The following is a 21792-nucleotide window of genomic DNA, read 5'->3' as shown; positions in this document are numbered from 1 at the left end:
CGAGAGCCACAGGCACATTTTACTGGTAGGTGGTGTTGCATCACAATATCAATGTTGACTTGAACTCTCGGGCCGATATTGTTCAACTAGTCGTTCGAAGTGCTCTGTTTTTTCTGATCATGAGTGTACTATACAGATCATTTTCTCATGGGCGCCTAACTTACAGGGGTCTATATGCTTGCTGCTTTGTAACATTCTCTAAGTTATGTACACCTATTAGCAGTCGATGATGATGATGATGATGATGATGATGATGATGATGATTCTGCTTCTGCTTATGCTGATGATTGCCACTTCAGTGAGGATTGCCACTTCAGTGAGGATCACCATGTCAATCAGCTGAACTACCTATCATTAGATATGAGTCTTACAAACTCGGGATATTTAAGCTGGAGCCTGGCCAACACCATCGCAGGTGCTTCTGTCTGTGATGCAGCATCAAGGGTAACCACAGCCATGGTCTCAGAGCTGATAGTCCATGTTGCTGCAAACGTCGTCGAACTGTTTGTGCAGATGGTTGTCGTCTTGCAAATGTCCACTCAGGTATCGAGACGTGGCTGCACGATCCATTACAGCCATGCGAATAAGATGCCTGTCATCTCGACTGCTAGTGATATGAGGCCATTGGGATCCAGCACGGCGTTCCGTATTACCCTCCTGAACCCACCGATTCCATATTCTGCTAACAGTCATTGGATCTCGACCAACGCGAGCAGCAATGTCGCGATACGATAAACCACAATCACGATAGGCTACAATCCAACCTTTATCAAAGTTGGAAACGTGATGGTACGCGTTTCTCCTCCTTACAGGAGGCATCACAACAATGTTTCACCAGGCAATGCCAGTCAACTGCTGTTTGTGTATGTGTGAATGCTCTGAAAAGCTAATCATTTGCATATCACAGCATCTTCTTCCTGTTGGTTAAATTTCACGTCTGTAGCACGTCATCTTTGTGGTGTAGCAATTTTAATGCCCAGTAGGGTATTTATGGTATCAAGGATAAAAGGCATGTGTTCACTTGTAATGTAAACTACTGTAATTGTGGTCGTACGGGGCATATGCAGAGGCAATGTTACCAACCATGGAAGAATAAGGGGAATAATTTGGACTACAGGCGAACGTGGTGGTGGTGGTGGTGGTGGTGGTGGTGGTGGAGGGAGGAGGAAGAGGAGGAGGAGGAGGAGGAGGGGGGGGGGCTGGTATGGATTGTGGACGAGGATGTAGGGGTGATAGTAGACATGGTCTGGGGGCTAAAAGAGGTCTGTTAAACTTGAGAGGGAATCCCAGAGCCACCAACAGGATTTCACGCAAAAGTTGAATTCAGTACAATCGAATGCAAAGGCAGAACGTGCCATAATAGGTGTGATCGACAGCAGGGAATACAAGATTTCGTTGGACACAGGGTAACTTGTGTGACTGGCCTCAAGAGACTTATTGGGTAGGAGGCGTGTTACAAGTTGGGTGGAACAGGGGATACTGATAAACACTGCAAACTGGTACATATGCCTAATGTTGTGTAAGGCCCCCGTGAGTGCACAGAAGTGCCACAACATGACGTGGCACGGACTTGACTAATGTCTGAAGTAGAGCTGGAGGGAATTGACACCATGAATCCTTTAGCGCTGTCCACAAATCCATAAGAGTATGAGGAGGTGGAGATCTCTTCTGAACAGCACGTTTGCAAGGTACCAGATATGCTCAATAATGTTCATGTCTGGGTAGTTTTGTGGGTTGTGGAAGTGTTTAAACTTTGAATAGAGTTCCTGGAGCCACTGTGTAGCAATTTTGGATGTGTGGGGTGTTGCATTGTTCTGCTGGAATTGCCCAAGTCTGTCGGCATGCACAATGGACATGACTGGATGCACGTGATCAGACAGTTTGTTTCCCGTATGTGTCACCTGTCAGAGTCGTATCTAGATGTATCAGGAGTCACATATCACTCCAACTGTACATGCCCCACACCATTACAAAGCCTCCACCAGCTTGAACAGTCCCCTGCTGACATGCAGGGTCCATGAATTTGTGAAGTTGTCTCCATACCTGTACCTGTCCATCTGCTCGATAAAAAAAAAAAAAAAAAAAAAACGATACTCATCCGACCAGGCAAAATGTTTCCAGTTATCGACAGTCCAATGTTGGTGTTGAGAGACCCAGGTGAGGGTAAAGCTTTGTGTCGTGCAATCATCAAAGGTACATGAGTGGGTGTTCGGCTCTGGATCCCATATCAATGGTGTTTAGTTGAATGGTTTACATGCTGACACTTGTTGATGGCCCGGCATTGATTGATTTACTGAAGGGTTGCACTTCGGTCATGTTGTACGATTCCCTTCAGTCGCCGTTGGTCCCATTCTTGCAGGATCTTTTTCCAGCCACAGTGATGTCAGAGATTTGATGTTTTATCGGATTCCTGATATTCACAGCACACTCATGAAATAGCCTTATGGGGAAAATCCCCACTTCATCACTACCTTGGAGATGCTGTGACCCATTGCTCATGCGCTGACTATAGCACCACGTTCACTTAAATCTTGACAACCCACCATTGTAGTGACAGTAACTGAGCTAGCAACTGTGCCAGACACTTGTTATCTTATACAGGTGTTGCTGAATGCAGTGCTGTATTCTGCCTGTTTAAGTATCTCTGTATTTGAATACACATGCCTATACCAGGTTTTTTGGCACTTCAGTGTATAACCACTGGGGTCAGTGAAGCTGCATTTTTCATTGGGGACAGCCAAGTTTAAACAGTGTGAGGAAGTCTTATTTAAGCGAGGGTTACAGCATGATTTTAGAATTAGACTTTCTGCGTCAACATCATGCCATAACTGATCTTCGATAATGCACAGTGGAACGTAGTGGGAAAACATTCTGGCTGAAGGAGACTGCTGTCAGTGTTGATCTGTTGTGAGGAGCATCTGTTGTATAGAGCAGTCCAACTGAACATTGAATAATGCCATTAAGGCTTAATTGGCACGATTGTGTGTCTAATGGCACTGGAAAGTAATTATGGGTGATTGTGGAATGAGACTTACCAGTGAATGTATTGTGTGTAATGGGACCACTAAGAGATAATGAAGTTTTGGATGCAGCATGTTGTTTAGTGTGACGAAGTATTGTACACATACAAGAGATGGAAGGAAGTAAAGTAGTAACTGTCAACATAGATGATTTTAGTGCCAAAAATGTTAAGTTAGTGAAAGGAACATTGACCACGTTACAAATTCCAGATGAAGAAGATTGCCATACGGGAGGGGGAGGAGGAGGAGATTAGTGTATAACGTCCTGTTAAAAAGGAGGTCATTAGAAACAGAACCCAAGTTCATATTAGGGAAGGATGGGGAAGCAGATCGGCCATACCCTTTCAAAGGAGCCATCCCGCCATTTGCCTGAACGATTTAGGAAAATTGTGGAAAAACTACATCAAGATGGCTGGATGCAGGTTTAAACCATTGTCCTCTTGAATGCAAGTCAATGTGCTAACCACTGCACCACCTCACTCATTGCCATACAGGTGGTGTGGGCCATAAGAGGTCACAGGGTGCTACTAGGACTGCATTTCATGAGAAGTTTAAGCATTTAAAAGGAACAGAGAGCATAAATGAGGATTAATTATGGGAATTCCAAGACGTGTTTTTCCACAAGGACCGTTGCCTGCAATGATAGTAACTCTGCACAGGGTTCCGATAGGGTATGAAGCACCACTATATCAGAGACTTTACAGAATACCTCGATCACTGCATCCAGCCTCATAGAAATTTATAAATCAGGAATTGGCTGGTGGAATAATAGAAGAAAACAGTAATTGCAATCGTGCCCAAGAAGTCGACAGATGGCTCGGAAAGTATTGCTTTTGTTGCAGTTATCGATATTAAAACAGCAAAACCATAACAGGTGCGTATGTTTCCAAATAGTGCTGAAACAATGTATAATCTCAGAAAATGCCAGTACTTCTCTACGATGGAATTGCGAATTCAGTACCACCAGTTAGAAGATGTTCAGGAAGGTAGACCAAAGACTGGATTTTTGGCACCATGGGGACACTATCAATATAGAAGGATGCCACTGGCAACATTCAAACAGTTATTAGATGGGTTTCTGAAATGATTAATACCACATCAGTGTTTGGTGTATCTCAACAGCATAATCATCTTTTCAGTGGATTTGCAGGAACATAGGCAGTGATTAAGGGAAGCATTTAAGAGGTTACAGGCAGCCCGTTTAACACTGAGTTCCGAAAGATGTCATTTTGCATTGGGAGAGGTAAATTATTTAGGCCCTGTCATCAGTAAGGATGGTTTAAGGACTGTTCAGAGATTAGTACATGCAGTGCAGGATTTTCCAGTACTTGAAACAACTAAAGAATCTGGACTTGCAAATTATTATAGAAAGTTTGTGAGTGAGTGCAGAGTGCTGCGTGCAGAGTAGGGGAGCTGGAGAATCATCACTTGGACAGATGAGTCCTGTTTTCCAGGAATAGGATATAGTATTGTCATGTCATAAATGGTCATTGAGTCTGATGTTTAATGTGTGTGGGAGTTGCGGAATGAGGTCAGAAGGCTTCAGGATGTGTCTTCTGGTGTGCAACAGTTAGCAAGTAAAAACAGAGTATTTGGAGCTGTCTCAAAGGAGCACAGGAAGCTCGGCGATGGTCTTGGCTGCAGATTTCTAGACCTGTGTTATCGGGTGGGAATTTGTAGATTCCTCTTGATAGGTCAGGGTTATACTACACAAAGTAGCAGAGCACTTGTGGAGTGCACATGACAGTATTTTAGGCTGGATGGTAGTTTGAGATGCTCTGATGAACACTTGCCAGTCAGTACACAGCAACTGTTTTCAGAGTAAAGACACTTTGACTGTTAAATTTTTTTCAAAATGTCAAAGTATCCGTAACAAAGTTCCCTAATTTACTGCCATCCAGGGAAGCTCTCATGCTTAAATTATTCTTTGGATCGAGAGCTGGCTGAAAACCAAAGTGAAAAGCTCTGAGATATTTAGCAAGTCATGGAACATATATCGGAAAGAAAGATTGGATGCGATAGGAGGGGCAGTGATTATTGTAGTTGACTAAAGTGTTGTCTCTATTGAGGTCGAAGTGGAGTGCAACAGTTATGTTATCTGCATATAACAGGTGTAGGTGAAATCAGGTTAATTGTTAGATGTTTTTACCAGCCACCCAATTGTGCTGTGTAAGTTGTAAATTTCTCATTCAAGAAATCGTTCACACAGGAGAATAGTAAAAACATACCCTCATTTGACCATGGAACAGACTTGCGTGTGATCAACATAGTCATAAGCATCCCTGGCATAGAGAAACAACTGAAAGATTTCAAAGTGTCCAGCTGGTGGTCTAATCCCTGGCATAGAGAAACAACTGAAAGATTTCAGAGTGTCCAGCTGGTGGTCTAATGGCTAGTGTTGCTGCTTCTGGATCACGGGGTCCGGGGTTTGATTCCTGGCCTGGTTGGGGATTTTCTCTGCCTGGGAACTGGGTGTTTGTGTTGTCCTCATCATCTCATCATCATTTGGGAAGTGCCGAGATTGGAATTAGAAAGATTTGGAACTTGTATGAGTGCTGATGACCATGACATTGAGTGCCCCACAAACCATCATCACCATCATATCATCATCATCAGATTTCAAAGCAAATAAGTCACCAGGTCCGGATGGAATTCCAATTCGGTTTTACAAAGAGTACTCTACGGCATTGATCCCGAAAAGTAATAAGAAGTCTGGCCACCACAACGGTGGATCGCACATCGTAAGACCTTCACATCTGCACCTGCTATCCAAAAACAAGTAGTGGATTTCCTACTGAATTCCATGTTGTCCTGAACCTTTTGTCAGAGTTCAGCAGCACCCAGACTAGGGATTACTGCCTGATACATAAGCTGCTGCTAACACCATAACACAAATAGCTGCATTTGGAATGGTGCCACAACCAAGAAGCATTGACTGCTGATAAGTGGTGGTTCACTGTGTTCAGCAATGAGCATTTCTGTACCACACAGAATGAGCATTGTCGGCGAGTGTGATGTTAAGATGGAGATAAGTCTATTTCTCCCAATCTTTTGCAGAGCCACATCAGTGTTACTGCTGGTGTCATGGTGTAGGAACCCATCAAGTATGACTTCAGGTGACAGGTGATAGTGATTCTGGGAACTCTGATGGGCCAGAAGTATGTCATGGACATCCTGCATCCCCATGTGTTACTTCTTGTTTGACAGTATCGTGATACCATTTCTCAACAGGACAATGCTTGTTCACACATGGCACTTACGTGTGTGAAATGTCTGCCCGATACTGATTACAGAAATACTTCAATAAAATCCCAAGATCTGTCCCCGTTAGAATGTGTGGAATCATCTCAGACGTAATGCTATCCCAGTGCCAGTATTCTGGATATCAAGGTCCAGTTAAAATGGTTGTAGACCAGCTTGCCTCAGAAGAGGATACGACAGCTTTATGACAGCCTTTCCAACCTAATCAGTGCGTGCATCCAGGTCGGAGAGGTACAACATCATACATGGGCTCACATTGCCAAGTTCTTTATAAATTTGACTCAAATTTGTAATCATGGCACTAACATCACATACCACCTCAACTTCTAAAAGTCCATTTCATTTCCTTTTCCATTTCTGGTGCTTCACTTTTTTTTTTGTCAGGCAATCTGTTTCTTTCCCAAATCCTATTATCAGCTCCCCCTCCGCCTGGAGGCGCGCGCACACACACACACACACACACACACACACACACACACACACACACACACAAAAGCCATAACAAACAGATATATGTTAATTGATTTTTGATGCTTGTGGGTAACAGCAGCTGAACTTTTGTGATTTTGGAGAAATGTTTTAATTTGGTACTAAACTTTACTTACGGTGCAGTAAAATAGTCATCCTAATGAATAAAATAATTGTGCAATTATTTCATTCTTAATTACAAGATTTTCTGTGTAGATAGCAACTGCAGTTGCTCGCACTCTTCCTGACATTTGCTTATTGTGCACATTCTTCCTGACATTCTCTTTAACTGATTGAATTTGTAGAGAGCATCAGAATTCTCACCATGGGCATTCACATACTCATGGACATGTACATTCACCACCAAAGACAATGTCATCAGTTGTATGGATGGTGGTTATGGGTGATGGCCTCCACAATTTTACAGATGGTGTAGCCATAGGTGCTGCATTTGCTGCCAATATAGGTGGTGGCTTTTCAACGGCCATCGCTGTCTTCTGCCATGAGCTACCTCATGAATTAGGTAAGGGATTATTTATGAATGATAGTAAGTATCAATTTTTCAAGCATAATTGGATTGGTTAGATTGCACTATAATAGTTTGTGAAGATTTCACTGCTTAGTCATCATCATAATCCAGGAATGAGTTACTTACTTCAGAATAATGATGTGCTAATTTTGTCTGTAGGAGGAACAGTTATATTGATATATAGAGAGCAGTAGTAAATAGAATATGTGTATATTGTGTACTGTATATGAAATAGTATGTGTCGTAGTGAATTCATATGATGCGTGAAATACAGAGTTTGATTACTTAAGAAAGGTACGTCATAGTGTGGTTCATATTGTAATGAAACAGTAAATGTTTCACTAGTGACTCCCTAGACTTTACAAATCTAAGAGTAGGAAGCAAGAAAGCTATACTATAGGTAATTTAAATTAGTATATTAATTAATACAAGCACAGAGTTCTCTGTTGTGTCTAGACAAGACAGTCTAGACACAGGGTGAGGTTACCGAAAGGGCACGCGTCAACTCACGCCGACTGGCATGAAGTCTGGAACAGGATAAGTTGTGAATGCTATAGAGAAAAGTATGCAGCTTAGGTTATACTTAACTTTTATTCCATCATTGTGGTACATCGCTATTGACGATACAAATTAGACTCTCTCCAGATATGGTTAATGGCGCCTTGCTAGGTCGTAGTCATGGACTTAGCTGAAGGCTATTCTAACTGTCTCTCGGCAAATGAGAGAAAGGCTTCGTCAGTGTAGTCGCTAGCAAAGTCGTCGTACAACTGGGGCGAGTGCTAGTCCATCTTTCTAGACCTGCCATGTGGTGGCGCTAGGTCTGCAAGTACTGACAGTGGTGACACGCGGGTCCGACATGTACTAATGGACCGCGGCCGATTTAAAGCTACCACCTAGCAAGTGTGGTGTCTGGCGGTGACACCACATTCCTCCCCCGCAAATCGGAGAACGGTCGTGTTATAAGGCTTCCGCCCGCCGTGGGGAGGGCCCCATGTTGACGTAGGCGATGAGGTGGGGAGCCTAACAACAGACGAGGCTGTGCCACCCGCACCCGGCCATTCGGTCCGAGGGGAGCTAGGAAACGCCTGGAAACCTACTCCAGGGTGCACGTCAACATGCGGCGGATACGCCCGTAAAGAGACAGGAGGGGCCGAAGGGTCGACCTCCATTGCGTCGGGGTATCCGACGCGCGATGACGCCATGTGGTCCGGAGCGGGCAAGAGTTCCATGGCGGAGGGCAGCTGGTCCTGGGAAGCGGACGGCGGCGCGTGACCCAGGGAGGCGTCCGGCGGCTGCAGCGTAGTGTCCACTGCGGGCGGCGCCGGCGGCGGCGCGACGCCATGGGGCAAAACGGAAGGCATCGTCAGTAACACCTGGGGATGAGGCGAGCCAGTAGATGGGTCCCCAGGGCGCTGACCGGACGGCTCCGTTGCTGAAAGCAGACGGGGAGCGGCAGAACCCAGGCGACGACAGAGGCGCAGCTGATTGAGATGCCGACGCACCTCACCAGAGGTCCCCAAAACCATATACATCGCGCGGCCGAGGCAGCGAAGAATGCGCCATGCGAGCCAACGTCGTGAACCGTGATAGTTGCGATAGAATACAACGTCGCCTGGAGCAAAAGCAGGAGTCTGCCGCTGCACAGGAACCTGATGCGGCGGATGCAGCAAAGACATCAAGGTTCGATGAGGACGACCGTGAAGCAACTCAGCCGGCGAGCGACCATCTCGGGGCTGAGAGCAATACGAAGACAAAAATAGCAACAACGCGTCCTCCCGAGTATGCGACTCTTTCAATTTCAACATCTGTGACTTGAAAGTCCGGACCAATCGTTCAGCGGCACCGTTTGACTGAGGCGAAAACGGCGCGGATGTCAGATGTTGAATACCATTGGCCTTGCAGAATGACTGAAATTCTGCGGACATGAATTCTGGGCCATTGTCGGAAACAATAGTCTGTGGAAGACCTTCAATACAAAAGATAGCAGACAACGCTTGGATGGTGGCAGATGACGTCGTGGAAGACATCCGGACGACAAAAGGAAAATTACTGAAGGAATCGACAACAACCAACCATCGAGCATTCCAGAATGGACCAGCAAAATCGATATGTAAGCGTTGCCAAGGGGAAGTGGCTTTTGGCCAAGCAAAGAATTTCTGCGGCGGTGCGGATTGTTGTTCGGCACACGCCATGCAAGAAGAGCACATATTCGTAATCGCAGCATCGATTCCGAACCAAGTACAATGCTGACGAGCAAGTTGTTTCGTACGCACTATACCCCAATGTCCTTGGTGGAGAAGCTTTAAGACAGAGTACTGTAACGAACGTGGGACCACGACCCTAGACTGATCATTATCAGAACCCAACAACAAAACACCACGTCGTACAAGCAGTCTCTCCTTGTGAGCAAAAAATCGGCGAACCAACGGGTCCTCGATTCGGGACTTCGACAAGGGCCATTGCGTAGCAACAAAACGCAAAACGGTAGCAAGGACAGGGTCAGCAGCTGTGGCTGTAGCTACACGACGAAAATCAATCGGAAACGATTCGACCACGTCATCAGTTTCCGCATCAATGAACATGCAAGCAAGTTCGGAAGAATCGAATGCTTTATCCTCAGCAACAGGCAAACGGGACAACGCATCGGCGTTTCCGTGCTTAGCAGTGGACCGATAAAAGGTATCGTAGCGGTACTGCGAGAGCAATATAGACCAGCGAATGAATTTCTGGGCTGTACGCAGAGGGACAGGCTTGTTCGGATGAAAAAGCGATGTCAAAGGTTTTTGGTCTGTGATGATGGTAAAGTGACGACCATACAAGAAATCGTGAAACTTTGTAACACCAAACACGAGAGCCAAAGCTTCTTTCTCTATCTGGGAATAATTTCTTTGCGCCGACGACAGCAATTTGGACACAAAGGCTATAGGGAGATCATGCGAACTATCTTTGTGCAAAAGCACAGCATCGATCCCGAAATCCGAGGCATCTACCATCAACAAAAGGGGTTTCTGGGGATCGAATGGCGTAAGGCAAGTATTTGAAAGCAACGCCGATTTCAAGCGATGAAGCGGAGCTGAAATGGAAGAGGCATTCGGAATATGTCTATGATAATAGTTAATTTTTCCCAACACACTCTGTAGCTGCTTCAAGGTCTGCGGCGAAGGCAAGTCCTGTATGGCATGGAGGTGCTCCGGACTCGGATGTATGCCTTGGGCATTAAGGACATATCCCATCCTCGTCGCCAACTTTTGTTGTGTCTAGACAAGACAGTCTAGACACAGGGTGAGGTTACCGAAAGGGCACGCGTCAACTCACGCCGACTGGCGTGAAGTCTGGAACAGGATAAGTTGTGAATGCTATAGAGAAAAGTATGCAGCTTAGATTATACTTAACTTTTATTCCATCATTGTGGTACATCGCTATTGACGATACAAATTAGACTCTCTCCAGATATGGTTAATGGCGCCTTGCTAGGTCGTAGTCATGGACTTAGCTGAAGGCTATTCTAACTGTCTCTCGGCAAATGAGAGAAAGGCTTCGTCAGTGTAGTCGCTAGCAAAGTCATCGTACAACTGGGGCGAGTGCTAGTCCGTCTTTCTAGACCTGCCATGTGGTGGCGCTAGGTCTGCAAGTACTGACAGTGGCGACACGCGGGTCCGACATGTACTAATGGACCGCGGCCGATTTAAAGCTACCACCTAGCAAGTGTGGTGTCTGGCGGTGACACCACATTCTCTCTTCTTCTCCCAACCCCATTTTTAACAAATCCGTTGTGAGGTTTTGTTTTGTGGGACCACAATATATCAGGCATATGGCAATGGACTCACTTTTATGAACTAACCAGGTTTTGTTCTAAACCAGTACACTTATGTTTTAATGATCATAATTTTGTTCCTTTTCAACATACACTCATGCTCATAAATTAAGGTTAATGTTGATACATGGTGAAACAATGCTCTGGTGGGCAGTTTGCTGGTTTAAATCACCTCTGGGTATGACCATGCTGTGCATTTGACCTGTGGTCGTACCACAGTGGCACTGGCAGCAGTCCACATACGTGGAGGTGTGTGGGTGCATGTCAGAGTGCAGTGCAGTGAGTAAATGCACAGATGTTTTCAAATGTGCTAATGGTGACTGTGTGTTGAAAATGGCTCAAAGAACACATATTGATGACGTTATGAGGGGTAGAATACTAGGGCGACTGGAGGCTGGTCAAACACAGCAGGTCATAGCATGGGCCCTCCGTGTGCCACAAAGTGTGATTTGAAGATTATGGCAACAATTCCAGCAGACAGGAAACGTGTCCAGGTGCTACAGGTACGTCCACAGTGTACAAGACCGATATCTCACCATCAGTGTCCGCAGACGGCAACGGTGTACTGTGGGTAGCCTTGCTCTGGACCTTACCACAGCCACTGGAACAGTTGTCTCCATACTCACAGTCTACAGATGACTGAACAGACATGGTTTATTCACCTGGAGACCTGAAACGTGCATTCTACTGACCCCTGGTCACAGGCGAGCCCGTGAAGCCTAGTGTCAAGAACACAGTACATGGTCATTGGAACAGTGGTCCCAGGTTATGTTCACAGACGAGTCCGGGTATAGTCTGAACAGTGTTTTTCGCCAGGTTTTCATCTGGTGTGAACCAGGAACCAGATACAAACCCCTTGCTGGGTTTTCATCTGGTGTGAACCAGGAACCAGATACCAACCCCTTAATGTCCTTGAAAGTGACCTGTATGGAGGTTGTGGTTTGATGGTGTGAGGTGGGATTATGATTGGTGCATGTACACACCTGCATGTCTTTGACAGAGGAAACTTCCTCCTGACGGATGATAACGCACAGCCCCACCGAGCTGCTATCATGGAGGAGTACCTTGAAGCAGAAGATATCAGGCAAATGGAGTAGCCTGCCTGTTCTCCAGACCTAAACCCCATTGAGCACGCCTGGGATGCTCTCTGTCGATGTATCGCTGCACGTATTCAAACCCCTACAACATTTGAGGAGCTCCGACAGGCACTGGTGCAAGAATGGGAAGCTATACCCCAGCAGCTGCTCAACCACCTGATCCAGAGTATGTCAACCCGTTGTGTGGTCTGTGTACGTGTGCATGGTGATCATATCCCATACTGATGTCGGGGTACAAGCGCAGGAAATAGTGGCATTTTGTAGCACATGTGTTTTGGGACGGTTTTATCAACTTATCACCAAAACGGTGGACTTACAGATCTCTGTCGTGTGTGTTCCCTATGTGCCTATGCTATTAGTGTCAGTTTTGTGTAGTGCCACGTTGTGTGGCATCACATTCTGCAATTATCCTTAATTTATGAGCATGAGTGTATAATGATGGCAAAAGGGAACATACAAATTGTGAAGTTGTTAATTTTGTTGCATGTAACCTTTTACAGGATGAAGTAGATGATATGAGTTTCCTGTTTCTGAAAGAGAGTGGTATCTGACTATCCTTCATAGGGAAAAAGAGTGGTACAAATCATTAAACAGCTTTGAATCTGTACAGTTGTTACTGGGGGTTGGGGAGTAGGGGAACAACAAAAATCATACACACAAATGAACTGTTGCTAAGTTAATGCTAATATTTATTATTAATTAATGTAAAACACTTTCGTATAAGGCATGTTATTGAGTCTATATACTGGAATCTCTGAGAGAAACTCACTTTGCTTTGAACTGCTCAAGAAATTTGGTTGCTGGAGCAAACTGAAATAAATGGGTTTGCTGGTACCCAAAATAATGTTCTTTCTTGCTACCACAGATACTACATATCAGAAGCACAGTTGAGAATGGTGTCTGAAGGTATTTTACTTTTCACTCCATCAAGAAGAGATTTGTGGTCACTAAATTGAGTACAACAGGATAATGTTTGCATAATATGTTAAGAAATGTGCTTTTATGATCTGAAAATGAGCAAGGACATTTTAAATTAGCGCAGTCATTGTACTGAAATTGACAACAAACAGCGGATGAGACTCTGATCAGCAAGCCATCTAAAACATAGTAATACCTATTCAGTCTTAACAGAAAAGATTAATGAAAATGAAATATGACTACCACAAGTTGAAACAAAATGAAAAAACTGAGAGAATGGTAGATTGCTACTTACAATCTTCAGTGTTTTAGAAAAAATATGTAGTACTGAGTTATTTTTAATCCATTGGACATGTTTATGTATGGCACATGATCATTGAAGGTGTCATTGCATATCATATCTTTTAGAGCAAAAAAATTAAAAGTACCAAGACTTTGATCTGTAAAATGCCAGAATGAAGATTATTGTAGTAGACTGTTGTTATAAGAATTTGCTTCATTTGCAAAGCTTAATTATGGCCAAAAAGAATGAAGACCATGTACATTGAGTAGGGACCATCCTGCTATTCACCTGGATTGTGCTGAGGAAACCTTGGAAAATCCAAGTCAGAATGACTGGATAATGCAACAAACATGAGACCTTTTTAAATGAACATTTATTCTTATATTTTTCAATTTATTTGAGGAAAACCAGCTTAAATTTTCTATTGTTTTGCTTGCCAGAAAGAGCAGGTGTATTCAAGTGTCGTAATGTAAAAACTGAGGTGAGATATATTATCACCCTGTCTCACTGTCCCTTGTTCAGGCATGTGTTAACTTTCAGTGTCAACGTCCACACATTACTCATAATTTGGTTAATATTGATTTATTTATACATGTATTTTTTATTATGATAGTGTGGTGTTATCTAAACATGCTTTGTTTTATATTTAGCCACCATCATGAAGTTTAATTTAGCACTTGTGTCATTTGCAGATAGAAGTTTTTTTAATCACCTACCATATTAAAGGACCCAGAATGGGAATCTGAGACTACCTCACTTTACAACATTCCAGTCCACAAATATGTCGTCTGTTTGTTGACAGTGGAAAACAGTGTTCTTTTTTTGTACTTCCTAGATATGAAATGAGTCATTGTTCAACTTTTTTCCTAATTTTATAATGTTATAACTTGTGCAAAAGTGTAGTTGGATCCACACAAAAAGAAAAGAAGAAGAAAATGATGATACCTATTGCCCAGAACTTATAATTTAGCTCTGCAAGTGCCTCACATACGAAAGATTAAATTGCGTTACTTGTTGCTGCTCCTTTCATGAAGCCTAACTGCAAATCTTACTACAAATTAAGCATTCTAAGATGTGTTACAATACTTGCACATTGGCTTCTCAAAAAGGATACTGATGAAGGATACTGGCCTGTAATTGTATATAATCTCCTCCTCCATTAAAAAGTGGTTTTGCTAACTATTATTTTAATCTATCTGGAAACTAACTGCACCTGAGAAACGGATGATTGAGTACAGAACTAATGTATGGCCTACTGATCTACATAAATCTACTTCATATTTCATGAAGTCAAACCCATGTGAGTGATTTACTAATTGATTCAATTTCCTCCTTGCTTATTCTCATTAACTGCATGTGACAGCGTCTCAGAACATCAGTTTCAAAAAGTTATGCATACTTGCTTTTTAGCAATAAAATTTTGGTTTAACTTGCCATTTATTAGTTAGCTGCAATACTCCAAAGAATCATTAATAGTATCATTCTCTCGTAGAAGATATGTGATATATCAGGCACTTACATTCTACTCTGAAATTCTTTACAACTGAGCAAATAGTTTTAATTCTGTTCTGTGAGTTTCCTGTTACCTTGTGTAATGCATTGTTTTAACCTCTCCAATGACACACTTTAATACTTTGCACTATTGTCTGTAGTGGACTTATGTAAGTGGACTGGACTCTCTTCCCTTTCCTTGCCCTTTATTCAGCCAGTGCCAGGGTCACAATGGTATGGTACTTCTCCAGTTTTGAAGAGAACCAACTCCATTTATAGGGTATTATTGTGATGGGATCACCGCTGCCAAAGGCTGGAACTTGAAGTGGGTGTCAGTTCAGACACAAATACATAGGACACACGAGTGAGGAACATGAGGAGGCAGGCAGCATGAAATGAACTACAGTGAATGAAAACTTCAAAGCTTTAAACTGCAATAAAAAATAACTAGAGGCAGCTCTGGAACAACCTGTCATGCTAAAATTTGACTTTTTCTTTAAAAGGACAAATGAGGAAAGAAGATGTTAACAGAATTAGGAGTAAGTTTACAGTCTGCAGTAAAATAATTTGTTAAGTCACATAGTGAAAGGCACATTGTTAACGACTTAATTTAAAATGCTACACAAGAAAAATACATTGAAGTAAAATTCTAAGCGGAAGCAGTGTTTCCAATTTGGATCACAATGTGAAGTAATGTACAGGGGTTGGAACTTTAATAGTGGCAACTATTTATTTACAGCTCGTACAAAATAGATATGTGTTTCAAGGTTTTACTGACCTTCAAAGTAGTCACCAGCATTGTGTAGAACCTGTTGCCAGTGATGTGTAAGTCGTAGGATACTCTTCGGAGTGCTAGTTGTGTTGACAGTTCGAGTGGCCTGGTCTGTTGCTCGACGAATTTTTAGCAGTTCTGAAGCGAATGCTGTGAAGTGTTTCTGAGGGCTTAAGTCAGGGGAGTGCAGTAGGTGGTATAGCACTCAGCAGCCCCATCAGTTAAACAAATCAGTAACAACTTGCACTGTACGTGCTTGAGCATTGTCCTGCAAAATGATGGTCAGGTCCTGCAGAAAGTGTCATCACTTCTGTCTCTATGCTGTTCATTTTTGGAACACAACCTATGGCCAGATTAGAGACAGAAGTGATGTCATTTTCTGCAGGACCTGACCATCATTTTGCAGGACAATGCTCAAGCACTGACAGTGCAAGCTGTTACTGATTTGTTTGACTGATGGGGCTGCTATGTGCTGTACCACCTACTGCACTCCACTGACTTAAGCCCTCTTGAGTTCAACTTAATTTCTAAACTGAAGGAAACACTTCACAGCATTCACTTCAAAACTGCTACAAATTTGTCGGGCAATAGACTGCGCCGCTCAAACTGTCAACACTGCTGGCACTGCTAAGAGTATCCTATGACTTACATACCACTGGCAATGGGTTGTACAAAATGCTGATGACTACTTTGAAGATCTAGATCTCTTCTGCCTTTAGAGTTCCCTTAACTGATATCAAGCAGTAAGTAATCAAGCGACTGACATTAGGCATAATAAATTTGATAATTAATGTAAATTATGTCAGAGGTAAGGACAAAAATAAAAATTAAAAAAATGTTAGTGCATGCCTTAAAAACAGGGATAAAACCTAGATGATAAACATTAATCTAGCTATGTCATCCCATGAACATATGCTTACATTACTTAGAATAAGATCAGGTAAAAAAATTGCTGTAGTGTCCAATGTAATTTCATGTGGCTGTTCTACAATAAGATATCAGTTCATAAGTAGTAAAGTCCAACCTTGAGAGCAGTGTATTTCAAGTTTCTCTAAACATCTATGGGCAAACCAAAAAACACAACATGTTGCTCCTTCCAATTCATAATTTGCATCTGAATGAAGACAGTTTCTCTTATGCAGTTCAAGCAAAGACCATGGTCAGATTGGTGCTTTTCACAGTGTCACAATACAAGAAATGAATGCCCCTCATTGTGCCACCGATGGCTCATTATAAGCCTCGTATACATTGACATCATTGCCACAGTTGCTTTTATGGACACTTAATATGTTACATCCTTATACATAATGTAATATATTTCATTAACTGACACCACAAGACTTATACCTATGTATCTCCTCAGTGGTTATAGTTCATACCAGAGCTGTTTTCACTTTTATAGACTTTAGTTACACGTCAGGAATCTTCAGAATACAAACATCACCAGAAGTATAACACAAAAGTATTAAGTTTTAAAGGCACATAATCCTACTGCTGCTGCTGCTAGTAGTCTGAAGACTAGTTTGATGCAACTCTCCAATAAATATTAATAGTATAAAAACAAACTTAACTTCTCAAGAAGGTTCAGAAAAAAAATCTCCTAATACTTCCGATAAATGTGTAGTGTATGGAAAATTAAAGAGAAGGCTAACAGTTTGGAAAAAGAATTAGAAACTGCAAGAATTGGAGAACTTGTAGCTACCAAACACATCACTTAAAAATTGTAATCTCTGAGGATGAAAGAACTAAAAATTCCCCCATGAAATTGTCCCATTTTTAAATCTGTAGTATTGAATGACCAATACAATACTTCATTTTACTTAGTGAAACACATTATCACTGCATCAGAAGCGTGATTACATAAGAAAACTTTCACTGAAATTACACACAAAGCAACACATACCATCAGCCATTCAATAATTAATTAAATTAGTAATTTCACGCACCGAGCGAGGCGGCGCAGTGGATAGACACTGGACTCGCATTTGGGAGGACGAAGGTTCAATCCCGCGTCCGGCCATCCTGATTTAGGTTTTCCGTGATTTCCCTAAATCGCTCCAGGCAAATGCCGGGATGGTTCCTTTCAAAGGGCACGGCTGACTTCCTTCCCCCTCCTTCCCTAATCCGGTGAGACCGATGACCTCGCTGTCTGATCTTCTTCCCCAAATCAACCAACCAGTAATTTCACTGCCAGGGTGTCATTAATACCGGGATGGTTCATTTAAAAAGGGCACAACAGATTTCCTACCCCATCCTTTTATAACTGAGCTTGTGCTCCATCTCTAATGACCACACTTTCAGCTGGACTTTAAATTCTACTCTTTCTTCTTTTCTATATTTGGATAATGGATGTAACTGTAGACTTCACACAGCACTAGGGGAGATGATAGTGTAAAAGTCACCCAATGGCCACAGCTTTTATCTTCTGCAAAAGGAATCTGTTGCCTGATCAGCTGAAGAGTAATTTCAATAACAGAACTGTGAATTTGTTAATAACTTGTGTTCAAAGAAATGGGCAACTACTCTTTTGTGTATTACATTTTCAATTTCATTACATAATACAACAGTGATCATAACCATGCAAATCGTTATGCATCACAGATTTTAATTAGTCAGGCAGTTTTCTTTTTATTAATTTCCAGTGTTCTCTTAAAAACATGTTCTACAAGAAAAATATATTGCTGGTGTTCAGTTTACCTACAATACACAATATATAATCTGGTAATGTCTGTAATATATGTAATGTCCTATTTCATTGAACTGATATATATGCACCTTCTGTTGCTTTCATGACACTGTTCTGATTTAATTCTTATATCACTTTTAGCTTACTTTTCATTCCTTCATTTTATGCCACTAAGGATCAATGATTGCCTTTTTTATAGAAGTAAGAATGGTAATGTTGTTATTGGTATTGTTAAATTTGGGAGAGAAAGATTTACTTATGTGGTGATATGTGGAAGCTTTAGTGTATAAATGACATGTCGACTGAGATAATAACTGAAGAAGAAACTACTCAAATGGTCCACACCATGTAAGCAAGAACTTGCTGCAGATTATTCTTCATGAGGAACATCTGCAACTGAGCATTATAATAGATATTGAAAGTACCACTTCAGATGTAAGATATGTTTTTATTTTTCAATGCTTAGACCATGACCGGTTTCGGGCTATTACATGCCCATCATCAGTTGTGATATTGAAAATAAACAAGAGACCAAAGCTAATAATATTTTTTGCACACAATAGTACACATGAGAAAAGAAAACAAAAAAGAAGTAGCATGTAACATTTTTAGAAAACAGCAGTCGGGCTAGGTGCAGTAAGTCATAAGTCAGTGCCAAAGCAACTCCAGACAACATGACAGATGACGCCTGAGTAAAGAAGTATGGAAAGAACACTAGGACATTTACATTTTGTGCTGTGACCTTCAGTGCCACAACGGAGAGTATAGGACGCAGTGTACCACCAGCAAGTGCAGAGCATGGAGAAGCGTACATGAAGGAGGAAGTAAACTGGTAAACCAGATTGGCAAAAGTACTGCCATCTGTTCATGGGCCCTTCTGAAAAAGTCTCTTTTTTTGAAGCACTATCCCATCTCATTTCTTCCTTCTTCTGGTTTCTATTTATTGTACATTACACAGGTATTCTTCTTAACAGGGCCAGTCTTTTTGTCATTGCTTTGATGGCCCTTAATTTGAGTTACCTACTAAACAGCATATGACTATTTCTTCTAGAAATTTGCATATTTTTAGTTTTTTAGCCAGTGGCCATGGTGCGTTGTTGTGCATCATTATCTGAGTCCTCACTAAATTCAAATTTACCTGTCATTCGTGATGTAAAATTAAATTGTGTCACGTCTTAACTTACATAAGCATTGTTGAGTCACCGGCTTTTAGTTAGCTGTTTTATTACATTGCTGTATTGCTCCTATTTTCAGTGTCCCTTTATTGTTATTGCTACTAGCTATTAAATTGTATGGTATTTTAACAGTGAGCACTTCACGGTTTAACTACTTTCTGTTTTGATAAGTAGCAAGATGATTTTTAACAGGAGTGATATATGTGTATGTTCTTTTAGCTCATGACTATGGTACTGCCCCTGTTTCAGTACGTTCCTTTACCACTCATTGTGCACTCTTAACACTTGTCATGCAGCTTTTTTGTAATTATTTCCTTTTGCATGTAAATCAAACTTTGAACTGCTGGGCTAGTTGATCCTACATTATTCTTCCCATCAACATATGGCAGTACTTTTGCCAATCTGGTTTACCAAAGTTTACTTCCGCCTTCATGTATGCTACTCTGTGCTTTGTGCTCAGTGGTAGTACACTGCATCCCATACTCTCCACCATGGCACACGGGGTCACAGCACAAAATGTAAGTATCCCAGTGTTCTTGCACCTAGCCCAATCATTGTTTTCTAAAAATGTTATATAGTACTTCTTTTTTGTTTTCTCATGTGTACTACTGTGTGTAAAAATTAGTAGTATTAGTAGCTTTGGTGTCTTGTTTAGCTAGCCACTGTGGTCGAGCAGTTCTAGGTGCTTCAGTCTGGAACCACGCGACCGCTACGGTCACAGGTTCGAATCCTGCCTCAGGCATGGATGTGTGTGATGTCCTTAGGTTAGTTAGGTTTAAGTAGTTCTAAGTTCTACATGACTGATGACCTCAGATGTTAAGTCCCATAGTGCTCAGACCCATTTGTTCAGACTCTTACCTGATGATAGACATGGAATAGTCTGAAACCAGTTGTGATCTAAGCATTGAATAATAATAATAATAATAATAATAATAATAATAATAATAATAATAATATCATACTCACCAATAAAAAGAAGAAATTAACACAACTAATTGAAATATCCATACCCAATACAACAAATATACAGAAGAAAACAGGAGGAGAAATTGAAAAGTACATCCAACTGGCTGAGGAAGTCAAGGACATGTGGCATCAGGAAAAAATTGACATTATACCGATTATACTATCAACTACAGGGGTCATACCACACAATATCCACCAGTACATCAACGCAGTACAGCCACATCCAAACTTATATATACAACTACAGAAATCTGTAATTATTGATACTTGTTCAATTACCCAAAAGTTCCTAAATGCAATGTAACATATACCGTACAGTTAAAAGGAAGTCACACTTGATCAAGGTCCGTGTCACTTTCCATTTTTGACCAGACATAACGTCTGAGAAAAGGAAGAACAATAATAATAATAATAATAATAATAATAATAATAATAATAATGACCCTTAGTTTTGTCTACTACAGATGTTTCTTGATTGTGTCTTAATCTCTGATACAATTATCCCATTCTCTTGCATTCTTTTGTCTTGCATTATTCACAATGACTGACTGGCACTATTGGAAATGTGTTTTATGTACCTTAATGAAAAGCAGCTTTCACGAAATGTGGTTAATTTTTATGATTGGTTTTCGAAGGAGCTTGATTCAAATTCCCATTCAGCTATTTTATTTTGGTTTTCTTAAATTAAGGTGAACAGCATCTTAGTGCCTTTAATTAGGTCAATACAAATTTAGTTTCCCTCCCTTATATTCTGTTTATAATGACCTCATCATCAATTACATAGTAAACATTTATCTGCTTCTGTGAATATATTGTAGAGCTATGCTGGACACTGTCTGCCACTGATTATCCTTCGAGAGTTGAATGAATGGATATATTAAAAGTGGTTAGTGACTCTAAAGGTCTTGAACTCTATATCCTCATTTACTTCTTTCTTTATATTCCCCAAGATTAAGAGTAGTGCCTCATGGTGCGATAACCCATTAGCAATCAAACTACACTGAAGATACTAACTAATGAGACATAATTGAATGTTAAATATATTAATGTACTCTTGCTTTCTTGCATTCTTGTTGGGAAAGTTGCTGTTGAAAATAAATGAAAAAAGAAAATAATGTATGTCACTATTCTACATGCACTGCCTAAAAAGTTATTGAGGTGGCCAGGTGATATTATTCTTCTAAGTAGAAGGTAACACAGTGTCAAGTATGTTGAGGAAAACTAATACTTAAAAACTGATTATACTCAAATCTTCATTCTCAGGTAGTGAAACATTACTGCAAGGCTTTCTAACACAATTTTACTAAAAATT

General features: G+C 41.5%; 1 protein-coding gene across 2 annotated transcripts in view; it reads left to right on the top strand.

The window, feature by feature from the left end:
- LOC126183308 (zinc transporter foi) overlaps window positions 1–21792 on the top strand; it is a 161040-nt gene that overhangs the window by 131857 nt on the left and 7391 nt on the right. For both annotated transcript variants that reach the window (XM_049925153.1, XM_049925152.1), the window contains exon 10: window positions 7055–7272. In XM_049925153.1, the coding sequence (XP_049781110.1) occupies window positions 7055–7272 (218 nt within the window). The remainder of the gene's footprint in view (window positions 1–7054; window positions 7273–21792) is intronic.

Source organism: Schistocerca cancellata, chromosome 4 (genome assembly GCF_023864275.1).
Source record: "Schistocerca cancellata isolate TAMUIC-IGC-003103 chromosome 4, iqSchCanc2.1, whole genome shotgun sequence".
In the NCBI taxonomy this organism is placed as follows: domain Eukaryota; kingdom Metazoa; phylum Arthropoda; class Insecta; order Orthoptera; family Acrididae; genus Schistocerca; species Schistocerca cancellata.
Note: the sequence above shows the minus strand (reverse complement) of the source record. Positions and strands in the feature narration are given on the sequence as shown.